This window comes from Lepisosteus oculatus, chromosome 7, assembly GCF_040954835.1.
Source record: "Lepisosteus oculatus isolate fLepOcu1 chromosome 7, fLepOcu1.hap2, whole genome shotgun sequence".
Lineage (NCBI taxonomy): Eukaryota > Metazoa > Chordata > Actinopteri > Semionotiformes > Lepisosteidae > Lepisosteus > Lepisosteus oculatus.
The window spans coordinates 45148143-45160669 of NC_090702.1; the positions used below are offsets into that span (position 1 = coordinate 45148143).

Genomic DNA, 12527 nt, shown 5'->3' on the forward strand with positions numbered 1-12527 from the left:
CAGATTTGACAGAGGGTATTTTACCACATTCAAAAAACTTTGAAAAAGGTACCTTGAAAAAGGGATTCAACACCAGTTACTGAATCCCGTTCAGTGCCCTAAACACTACTGTACCTCACAGTGCTGTTGTGTGGTAAGACACAAGGTGATTTCTAGTCATCAGTGAGACCTGCATGTTTTCATGTTACCTGTTAAATTACATTCAATCCATACATATACCAGATGTGCTTATTACTGAAACATATGAATCATATTAATGTTGTAATAATATAAGAATTTCATACAGAAATTAGGTTTTAACAGTATAGTTAACAACTAACAATAGTCACTGGCTGACAACATGTTTCTCAAGTTAAAAAGACTAACTCCTGAAGTTTTGTGTAACCCAAAGGACAGTTCAGTTTGTTTCCCTATCACAAGGGCAGCCCCAGAAATTACAAGCAGCTGTTTTTTGTCATCTATACAAACATTAGCGGAGGGGGAGAAATTAGGGAGAGTGTAATTCTTCACTGCAAAAGAAACTGAAACTGTTCTCTCCTATTGCTAAACTTCTTTTGATATTTTTAATTAGGAATGTTTTGTGGGTGTTACAAGTCTGTGTTGCGGGACTCTGCGGTTGGGCTCTGTAGGATTCATCCTCATGTATGGGAAGAGAAACTCTGTGGATAAGGTACCTTTACTTCCAATATAAGAGGTTTCCAAATTCAAAATCCATAGCAAAGCATTAAAATAAAACCTCCCTCCTTCTTTGGAGTCCTATCTACATTCTAAGGCATACAGTACATGTCCATATAAAGGATCGGATGACTATTCTATTTTCCAAGCCTGCATTATTGCTAGCATGTGGAGATAAACATTTCATTTCACCTTTAATGCTGATTCTTTCCAGACTGTTAGGGCTTTCTTTCAAAAAAAGAACTTGTTACCAGAATAGCGTCTATTAAACTCTGAGAGCGCCTCAGAGCTCTGACCCTCTGCATAGTCATGTTTGCCACACCCTCACATGGGCTGAACGTGGGTTTAAATTGAAAACTTGAGGAAAGCATTCTGATGGCCAACAGTATCAGTCTTGATGGGCTTCATGAACTAAACAAATCAAGAAGGAACGGCATTGCACCCATAGTTCATACTAGGCTCTCTAACTTTGCCCCATACTTTCTCACAAAAGGTATGAGAGGGATAAGATGGGAAGAAGCCTTGCCTTCCTTCAGAATGAATAGTGAAAGATGAACCAGAGAACACACATGGAAACTATGAGGAAGTGACAACAGGAGACACTTTTTTACACATAGGGTTTGGAACAAGATACGCAGCCATGTCCTTAAAACTGATACCCATGCTGCTTTCAAGAAACAACTGGATGAGATCCCTGAATCAGTTAGCTACTAGCTACCAAACAAGCCAGACAAGCCCAATGGCCTCCTCCCACTTGTAAACTATTTGATGTTTTCACTATTTACAGGGTAATAGTACCATTTTGAAATGTTTACTGAGAATGGAGAAAATAATAAAAACAAGTAATCAGATTTAAGCCATGTAGATGTACAGTATGTAGTATTAAATGGAAGAGAGGCCTTCAAAATATTAACATTCATAAACCTTCTTAAAATGTATTTTTCAAACGATCCATTTAATTGATTTTTTTTAATTCACATTTTCTTCAATAAGGGTGGTCTCGGACATGCTCCATAATCTTCATCAGTGCTAACCAGGTCTCCTCGGCAGTTGGAATAATCTGATCTGCGGGAAGTAGGAAACCATAGCGACCTGTGTCACGCAACTCAAAAGTAAACGAATACTTGATGCCGTTAGAGTAGCCCCAGTCTGCTGTGGTACCACTCGCTGGATCTGAAACGCACAAAAAAAAACAATCTTACTCATTTTGTAGTCTCAGTCAAACCTAATAAAACTTAATCAATGCATGCCTGATAAATAATGAATTACAGTTAAAAGGTCAATACATCCTTAATCTCTCTCTATGTGAAGAACAGTACTGAACAGAAATAAACACTGGAAATAAAAGCTCCTTTTTAGATGATAAAGACATAAAACTCCTCGAGACAGAGAAGGGAAAAAAACACTATCAACATTATCCAATTCATTAGTAAAGATCTAATTTTGGATATTATTATCCCACACTTCAAGGTATGTCTTACTCTTACAGGCTGAAAAACTGTAATATTTTTAGCCTTTAGCAGCAGTGCACTATTTAGGTCACCGTTTTTTTCAGATTTTCAGACTCTTGGAATTAATTTGTTGTCTGGTTCAAGCAGAATATCTTTAAACAAATCATCCATGGTCTACTGATTCCATATCTCTCCTGCTACTTTTCATAAACTTGTTCTTCATAATCTGCTTTCCTGGAATTGTAAAGCTTTGTTTCAGACCCTAGCTGTAAACTTACCATATTGTTATCACAGTTCCCTGACAGTTCTCTGATATCTGTGTTCCTTACTCTAACACATTACCTGAAAAGATTACACCAATATGGACATTTCCTCCAGTAGCTGTTCTGATAGACGGAACAAGGTGGACATGGCCAACATTTACTTCCATTTCTTTTTCAGCTCCTGCCATTCAATCTTTTACAATAATAAATTCTTCCTTTACACATCTCTCAGTTCATTTATAAAACTCAATTATAATTCCATTCATCCATCTTCAAAACACTTAAGGTCTGATCCAATTAAAAGATGAGGAAAGGTGGAATACATCCTTGATGGGACACTAGGCCATCGGAGACAACACACACTCAGCAGCCGTATGACCCTGCAACTCACAACTGGCAACCCACTGAAGCTAAGCAGGTGTGACCCTGGTCAGTACCTGGATGGGAGACCTCCTGGGAAAAAGTAAGGTTGCTGCTGGAAGAGGTGTTAGTGGGGCCAGCGGGGGGCGCTCACCCTGCAGTCCATGTGGGTCCTAATGCTCCAGTATAGTGAGGGGGACACTATACTGTAAACAGGTGCCGTCCTTCGGATGAGATATAAAACTAAGGTCCTGACTCTCTGTGGTCATTAAAAATCCCAGGGCGTTTCTTGAAAAGAGTAGGGGTGTAACCCCGGTGTCCTGGCCAAATTTCCCATTGGCCCTTACCAATCATGGCCTCCTACTAATCCCCATCTATGAATTGGCTTCATTACTCTGCTCTCCTCCCCACTGATAGCTGGTGTGTGGTGAGGGTTCTGGTGCACTATGGTGCACCAGGTGGATGCTGCACATTGGTGTTGGTGCACTATGGTGCACCAGGTGGATGCTGCACATTGGTGTTGGTGGAGGGGAGACCCCATTACCTGTAAAGTGCTTTGAGTGGAGTGTCCAGAAAAGCGCTATATAAGTGTAAGCAGTTATTATTATTATTATTATTATTATTATTATATCAGGGACTTTTTTGTCACAGCACATTTCTGGACTGTGAGAGAAACTGGATCACCCTGAGGAAAACCACACAAATATGAGGATAACATACACACTCCATGCAAATAGCGCCAAGGCCCACATGCAACATGAAAACTTCATGCAATTGAACCCAGGCCACAGCACTGTGAGGCAGCAACCCTGACCACTACACCACCTTACATTTTGTTACTAATTTATTCCTGGTTTTAGTAATCTGGTCATCTCTACCATACCCCTAGCACTAGACAGTACCCTTTTTTTATAGTTTTTATAAGTCTGACCAATCTTTTGATTCGTCTAGGTTAACTTTCTGTGCCTGAATGCTCTTGTTGAAGCATTCTAGAAGTATACTACTTTACCTCTTCCAGTTTGTCCTGTCTCTTCAGAATGCTGCTTATCCGCTAAAGATGCATTAGTCAGCATCACTCTCTCTTAGCCCCAGTTCTGACACCTGATACAGTGGCTTCTTTCAAGTAATGAGGAAATAAAAACCTTGGATCAAGCTACAGTATCTGCTAGTAAGAAAACAATCTTACTGACTTGTAAACCCCAGTTTGTTTACATGCTTCTACATGCAATTAGTTTTTCTTAACCCTTATTAAGTATCATCTGCAAATGTGATTACTTTATGTACTATTAAGCAACATAGATCACTGAATAATTAAGAGCAGTGTTACTCGTACAGATCCTTATGGTACTCCACTAATGACCATCTGTAATCTTTCTCTTATGATACAGTATTTGAGAAAAACGTACAGATAGTAGAGATCATGCTGCCAAAGGTGTACTTGGTTCCATGCAGACTCCCAAGCGCATCTACCGCACTTTTGGCTACTGCATACTGTAGAATGAGAACAAACAATATATTACTGTTAGTATTCAGGAGAACACCACTTATGAACATTCAGACTCTACCAAATTGATTGAGGCTCAATGTATTTCAGATGTTTAGCCCCCCCCTTTTCATGTTGTGATCTTTTGTTTTATATGTTTTCTGTATTAGTCGAATTATGTCATTTCATCACCAGTTCACAACTCACCAGTTCGTCCGCATCAGGGGTGGGGGTGGAGGTATACCCATATGGATACATCAGCATCTGGGAGTAGCTGTGGATAGTGACCATGGCCTTGACGTTCTTGTGACGCAGGATGAAATCCACGATGGATTTCACCTCAGACTCTGAGTGCGCAAACGGTCCCTTGTAAGTGTCATCACAAGGGTTGCTGCTGGTACCAGGACCTGATTCAGAGGAATTCGGTTGACAAATGATCCATCTGTAAATATGCACCTCTAATAATAAGGAACCATTATTGTACCTCTCTTGCATAAACTACTGAAGACACAGGTATGCAGATGTGATTTGTTGTAGTCCAGCACATGACTTCCATTAGCACCTCTTATGCATTGAGGGGATGTGGTGCTACACACATAAAACCCAAGCATGAGAAAGGACACAAGACTCAGCCAGTACTTTATAGAGCAATCAGTTACCTCTTTTGCTAGGAAATTCATTTAATTACATGCAGAAGCATGTACATTACACCATTTTACATGCTTCTACATGTAATTGGTGTTTAATAACCCTTATTTAGTATCTTCTTCCAATGTGATTAATTTATGTACTATTTTGCAACATAGATCATTGATAAGAGCAGTGGTACTAGTACCACAAGATCCTTATGGTACCCCACTAATTAATATTTCTCTAATTATTGATATGCTTATTCAATCTTTATTATTCTCCTTATGTTTATTCACCTGTAACCTCTGTTTTCTTTTTTAATAATCAATTCTCAGTCCAAAAACTCATGTTTTCCTGAATGCCTGGCTTGCAATTTAAGAATTAATATTTCATGGTGAATTTTATCAAAAATGTTCTGAATTTTCAAACGTTTTCAATTATTTCAGCGAACATTGTGAGGCACTGCTTGAACTGATGCTTTGACATAGAAAGGATACAGCTTTACAAAGTGCTGGAAATCCCATTTTCTAAATAATGTCAGGAAGCAATAAAAAACAAAATAGACCTATTAGAAAAAAAACTGAACAGCAACAACACTAGTGTTTACATTTTAGAACTTTCCTGATAGCCCAAAATCAAATATTGTGTTGTTTTGGTTATAGTGTTGTGTAAAAAGTCATTGTTCTGTTAGAGAGGTTACATAAATGTTTAAAGAATAATTTAGCCTTGAACAAGGAAATGAAATCAAGGAATGTGATTCAGGCATTCAAAACTAGGAGTGAACAAATGGCTGTGGGTTCAACTGCATTTTACACAGAAAAAGGGGCAGCTATTGTCAGAGCTGAGATTGTTTACAACTACAGACAAGAACAGTGTAGCCCAAGGTGCTTCTCCTAATTTGTATCCCTTCGTTAGAGACATTCTATTTCTGTCAGCTAAACATTGATATAGTTTGTTTCTGCATGACAGAGTATAATGTATTGCAATTCACTGAAAAATAGAGAATTCAATGTTGCTCTTCTGGACACTAATGAGACATTCTACTTAATATAATGAAGTCTTACCTCCAAAGTTTGCATCCCAATTCCTGTTAGGATCAACTCCAATGCAAGAGGATCCAGAACTGATTGACCTTGTCTTGCGCCACATGCGATTCTATTGGAGGGATAAAGGATATGCACACTGCTTACTGGATTAAACCTGTATTTACGGTATGAATCCATATGAAGGGAATGCAATCATTTGTGCATGAAATATAATTTAACTTCCATATACTAACTTTTAAATCGCCTTTTTTTTCAGGAATGTATATATAGTATGGTTCAGTCATTTTAGTTACACAGTAACTATAACAGGACAAAGTAATACTACCCTTGCTCTAAAAATGCACACATAAGAACAGATTCCATTTGACCCCATCTAGCTCATTTGAGTTTTAGAAGCTAACTGATATGAGTATCTCAACCATGCCTTTATTGAAAAAAGCCAGAATGTCACCTTCCACAACATAAAGCTTGTTCCAGACTCCCACAAACCAGCTCCCGTTGTTTTCCGTTTAAAAGCATGCCTCCGATTTGCATTAGAAACAATGCAAAATAAATAACATAAATAAAAAAATCAAGAAATAGTGCATTTAATATATACACCAACAAAATAAGCAAATCAACCATCAGTTCAAGTACAGTAGGTAGCTGCGACAGCAAGCGTAGGCTGCAAAAGAACAGGTAAAGGTTTAGTCCATGCTGAAAAGAAATGAGACAATGTTTAGGCTGTGGAGCCTTCTTCAGGTGTATCCTGAATAAGATACAGTATGCACACACCTGAAGAAGGCTCCACAACTGAAACATTGTGTCTCTTTTCTTTTCCTTTCATCATTGGATAAACCTTTACCTGTCCCTAATCAGCTAATCAGTGTCCATTTTACACATTTTTTGCTTGTTGGCTGTACTTGACTTCACCACTTTGCAGTTTTGCATCTAACAACTGGGCAGAAGAAATTGTTGTTTGAAGAAAAGAAAATTACTTTTCACCGTGTACCTTGAGACTATGGAATGCAAGAACCACAATCCACAGTTAAGTCTTGAAAAGTGAAAACGTTTCTTAAGCGGACATATTGAGTAATTCAAATTGCCTAAGACCTGTAGGATGAAGTGAGACCACCAAGTAACGAACTGTGTTGTGAAATGTTATCTATTCATTTTGTTGTTGTGAAACTCAGAATCACTATCTTTGGGTTTTTTTCTTTAAATCTACAAGAACATACATTTACAAACCAGTTGAGCCCAGGGTCTGTGCTAAATATTCCATATGACACCTGCTCTTGAAGAAAGGTATTTTTCCTGCAGTGATCAAGCACAGTCTTGATCTTTCATTACACAGCAGACTTCTAGGGGCCAAATCAACTCCTGGCACCAAGGAGCACTTACTGTCGTGTGTGTGAAGGTGTACCCATCAGGATTAGTGACAATCTCAAAAAAGATGTCCATTTTGTTCAATATTGCTGTTAATGAAGGGTCCTGCCCATATTCCTGAGCAATCTGAAAACACAAATTGACAGGAAGAAGACATTGATATATTTTATGAGTGAATGGGTGGAGATACTGGCGATTCCTTCTTTCTGTTTGTTCATGTTTAATAAAATGTAAAACACTAATACATAGTAATACACTGCAGTAAAAGTGAATTAATTTTACTCCTACACTACAGTATAAAAGCTGTCACTTTTGATAAAAGCTCCTGCTAATTGGCTTTTTAGATTATCGTTACGAGCCACCTTTCTCCTCTTGTACAGCTGTTCAGCGTTCTTAAATAACTGGCAACAGTACAATAAATTCAACCAAACATTAGCTTTTCTTTTCAGGAGTATTAAACACTTCACACAAAAACTTCATTCCATCCTTTTAATCTTTGTGCAGGGGTTTGCAGCATAAATACTACAGCACACATCTGTTTTTCAGCTTAAACTATGAATTGGCTACATTACTCTCCTCCCCCACTGATAGCTGATGTGTGGTGAGCGTTCTGGCGCACTATGGCTGCCGTCGCATCATCCAGGTGGATGCTGCACATTGGTGGTGGTGGAGTGGAGTCCCCATTACCTGTAAAGCGCTTTGAGTGGAGTGTCCAGAAAAGTGCTATATAAGTGTAAGCAATTATTATTATTATTATTATTATTATTATTATTAAAAACTAAATGGAGAGAAAGCATTAACTTTTGCACCGTAAAGCTAAGCATACTAAACATGAACAGCTGAATGCATGATAGACTCAAACGTTTTTTTATTTATTTTACCTTCTTTGCTGTCCACATTCCTGTGGCTGGAGTGATCCATTCACGAGCATGAATGCCAGTGTCAAGCCAGATTGCAGGACGATTAGTACCTCCTGTGCTGAACTGCAGACGATGTTACAAAACATCATGGATACATGAAATACAATGTAACAAAATAAAGGCAAGCACCCATGCTGCCTTAATATTCATGCACTTGACCTAGTGTCACCTAACCCTTGTTTGAGCACTAAGACTACTACAGTATATGCTTTCTGTGTCATTTGTATGTTGATATATTTAGCAAATTTGCTTTCGACAGCAAAAAAAACCTTGATGTTTGCAAAAGCATTTATAAATTGGCAAGGGGTTTACTGTACAGTACCTTCAGTACATGAATTGGCCGCTTCTCATAGCTGGAGCCAATTGTGAGCTTGGAGACTAAGTCTGGAAACTCAGCTATAAGACTGTCCATCCAACTGTAGATCTGCAAAGAAAAATCAACTCAACTGCCATTTTTTTTTTCTTGGGTGACATTGTCATTGTACTTCCACAAATACACACAACTCCTTTGGATTGTGCCTGGGTATGACTGTATTGACAGTGTTGTAAATCATACCCTCACTTTCCTCAACAAAGGCTATGTCAAATATCAAAGACCTTTAGTATTACTAAGTTTTATACTGACACACAAATATCAAAAACTCATCCTCATCATATTTTTGCTACAAAAATATGTTCACATTTCAATAACTCTTTATCCTCTTCTGGCTCTTCCCCCTGTTTATTCCCAGAGACAGTGACAATATCAATAATAGCAATGCCACCAGCATTATTATAGCAGTATTAACGCCCTAGCTGTAACAATATTAAATGTATGGTTTTCACCTCTTCTAGAGTATGGTAGGAAGAGTAGTCAAAGCTGTCAGTATTTCTTTGCCTTTGGCGAGAATGATTCATTTCTTCCATCTCACTGTCTAGAAGAACCTTTGAAAATATTAATTAGAAGATATTATATTACTATGATGATTAACATCAGCGCACAAGAAGTAACATCTGTATCTACACCTTTCTAACAGATATACTGGCACATATTTATTGAAAAACAATTGGAATTATATTTTTTAGATTATCATGGAGCTACTTTTATATTGCCAGCAGCCATATCACCCTGCAACTCACATCTAGTGACCCACTGAGGCTCAGCGGGTGTGACCCTGGTCAGTACCTGGATGGGAGACCTCCTGGGAAAAACTAAGGTTGCTGCTGGAAGAAGTGTTAGTGGGGCCAGCAGGGGGTGCTCATTCTGTGGTCTATGTGGGTCCTAATGCCTCAGTATAGTGACAGGGACACTATACTGTAAAACAGAGGTCCTGACTCTCTCTGGTCATTAAACGTCTCAGAGTGTTTCTCAAAAAAAGTAGGGGAGTTACCTGACATCCTGGCTAAATTTCCCATTTGCCTTTACCGATCATGGCCTCCTAATAATCCCCATCTATGAATTAGCTTTATAGCTCTGTTCTCCTCCCCACTAACAGCTGATGTTTAGTGAGCATTCTGGTGCACTTTGGCTGCTGTTGCATCATCCAGGTGGATGCTACACATTGGTGGTGGTGGTGGGGAGTCCCCATTACTTGTATAGTGTTTTGAGTGGAGTGTCCAGAAAAGCGCTATATAAGTGTTTCCATTCAGAGTCACAGGGGAGCCAAAGCCTATCCCAAAATGTACTGTAACAAGCACAAGGAGGGACACAGCCTGGACAGGATGTCAGCCAACCACAGGGAACTCATAGACACATACAGTACATGCACAAACCTACAGCAGAGACACTTTTCCCAGAAGCCAGTTAATCTAAATCCAAATTTGAAATATATTTTTCTTCTGCTTCATTGAAGAACCCACAAGATTGTATTCCTAATGATACTTTAATGGTGTTGTTGCTAATGGTACTTTGTCAAATAACACTCAAGCAGCATCCACTACACCTGGAGATTGTCGATCATGACGTCATACTGGATACCATGTGACTGCAGGAAGACTCTCACAGGCTGAAGACTGGCAAAGGGAACTCGGACATCAACAGACAGAGAAGGCCTCACTGGCTCTCTCCAGAAGTCAAGCTGCACCAGGGTTTTTAAAGAAAAAAAAAACATTTGACAAAGGAGAAACTCTAGGAGAATGGTTCCTGTGAATAGCTTACAGTAAGGCATGCATGCTGTAAAATAGCATAACACTTTCACCCTATTTAACGATCATTTTAGCCCCATCTGCTGAATCCTGGCACTTTCAGATTGTTTTGGTCTTGCAGGATTTGTCCATGATCCAGGTCATTACAAAGGTCACGTCACAGCTTTAGTCTGAAAGAACCTATCTGACTAAAATCAAATTCTTCTTTTCGACATGGAAATTCATGTCTATCACCTTATGCCTTTATTGTCTGTAATCATTCTCTGTCGATGATCAATCACATAATGGTTTCTAATTCTGCTCTTTCTTCACTATCTTGCATTTGAGGTGTAGCTCAATATGTAGGTCCCTTTTAAAACTCATTACATCTAACCTGTCTTATTTTGGCTTAACATATTAGAAAGGACTGTTGAGGTTTAACTGATTTCACTGTAACCAAGCTTGTCAAAACTTTTGAATCTTATTTCAGACAATTAGACTGTATGACTGAAACTGCTAAAAAAGTTAAGATTTCGAATAATCTCTCTGTGGCAGTTATTCAGTTCTTTTTATCTCAATTATCTTAGAGTTACAAATGCTGTTAATCATCATTTTCTGATTACTATGTGTTTGTTTGGCATCAGTTTGTACTGCCTGTAAGCACTTTAAATCTTACCAAGCTGTAAATCAATTTTATTTCACTTGGTAGTTTTAGTTTTGAAGATGTATTAGTTGTATATTCCTGGTGTTCCACAGGGATCAATATAAAGTGCTGTTATTTAGTATTTATACATAAGGCAGACAACCATACCAGAAGTCTCTGAATGCCTTTCCGTTATATAAGATTGGATAACACATAATGCATCATGTACTCTCTGTGTGTCCATAACAGTTGTTGCTACAGTAGTTCAGAGATTATCTCCAGTACATCACTGTACTTTAGCAAGGTCTGTCTTTTCTAAAACCGTGCTGATTATTTCTTGGTATCCTATTTTTTAGGAAATTAACCTCCAATTCAGTTCTAATGACCCTATTCATACACTTACACATATTAGAAGTAAGAACTATTGGTTTACAATAATACACTGAGTCTCCTTCCTCAGCCCAAGGCACAATGTAAGTGGTCAGGACTGTTGTGTTTAACAAGATATTTTGGTATTTATGAAAGTGAGAGGAAGAAAAGGAAAGAAAGATCAGCTCTAGGTTCTTACCTCTAGATGCTCAAGCCCCTGCAGCTCCTGGAGGAGAGCAATTTGTTCATGACTCTCAGCCGTTATGCGAAGCACTTGGTCCCTGAAGATACACCATCACAGTAAGCACGCGTGGAAGGCATTTTAAAAACAACGGAACGACTCATTTATTTTTTGTCCGTTATCAGTTTGCGTCCTAGTTGTACTGCGCTTGCCTCTGACTCCTCCTTGTGGACAGACTAAACAACCACGCAAATTCCTAAGTGGTACTACTGTATTTCCAAAAAACAAACTACCACCGAGCAAAGGAAATGCCGTTACTGCTATACAGACTAGATACGTGAAATTAGTTTATAAACAAAGAAGATTGTGAAAATAATACTCAGAATTTTTAAACAAAGAAAACTTTAACGAGCGTGGCTTTATTTCATTTTCTTTTATAGAGAACTAACGGCAAGTCTTACCCAATGAACAGCTTTTGGCTTACAGCAGCCACAACAAGGCTACACAGAATCATAAAAGACTTCATCCTCTTCGTGTAAACGGAATTAACTGCTTTCGGCTTTTATGCATTTCGTTATCGACATTTTTCAAGGTTGTAGTCTGAACTGTCACTTTTGTTTGTGGGAATTCCCACACTTTCAATGAATTATTTACAAACGGCACTCGGCGCAGCTGAATTGCTATCATTTGTAGCATGTGGGCGTTGTTTTTTAATAAATGGGGTTGTTTGTAACAGGTTGCTTGTACCGCCATGAACCTCAAAAGTAATTTGCATCCATAGCAAATTAAAACAGACCAGTAGTTTACCGAGATGCTACAAAAATGCTTATTTTACACATCACATGCTTTTTGGATAATACTTCATAAAGCACCACTGTATGTTATAATACTTGAGGACTGCTATTTCCTCCAAGAAGGCCCATGGCCGTCTCGTGTAAAAAAGGAAACTGAGCTATTCAGGGCGTTTGTCAACACAAAACTACACTTTACTCAGAAAATGAACCACACTTCCTTCCTTGAAGATTAGTCTTCTGTATT

General features: G+C 38.5%; 1 protein-coding gene across 2 annotated transcripts; it reads right to left on the reverse strand.

Annotated features, from left to right (window-relative positions):
- Positions 1-1611: 1611 nt before the first annotated feature.
- On the reverse strand, positions 1612-12107 carry LOC102685329 (carboxypeptidase A1-like). Of its 2 annotated transcripts, XM_006633272.3 has the most exons (11): positions 11951-12105; positions 11508-11589; positions 10116-10250; positions 9019-9117; positions 8516-8617; positions 8155-8256; positions 7289-7399; positions 5927-6017; positions 4440-4639; positions 4156-4240; positions 1612-1848 (listed from the first exon to the last, which is right to left on the reverse strand). In XM_006633272.3, the coding sequence occupies exons 1-11, from the start codon at positions 12013-12015 to the stop codon at positions 1661-1663; spliced, it is 1260 nt and encodes a 419-aa protein (XP_006633335.1). In that variant the 5' UTR covers positions 12016-12105; the 3' UTR covers positions 1612-1660. The 2 variants fall into 2 exon arrangements, with proteins under 2 accessions (XP_006633335.1, XP_015207907.1); XM_015352421.2 differs by lacking the exon at positions 9019-9117 and having other exon boundaries at positions 11951-12107.
- Between the last annotated feature and the right edge of the window lie 420 nt (positions 12108-12527).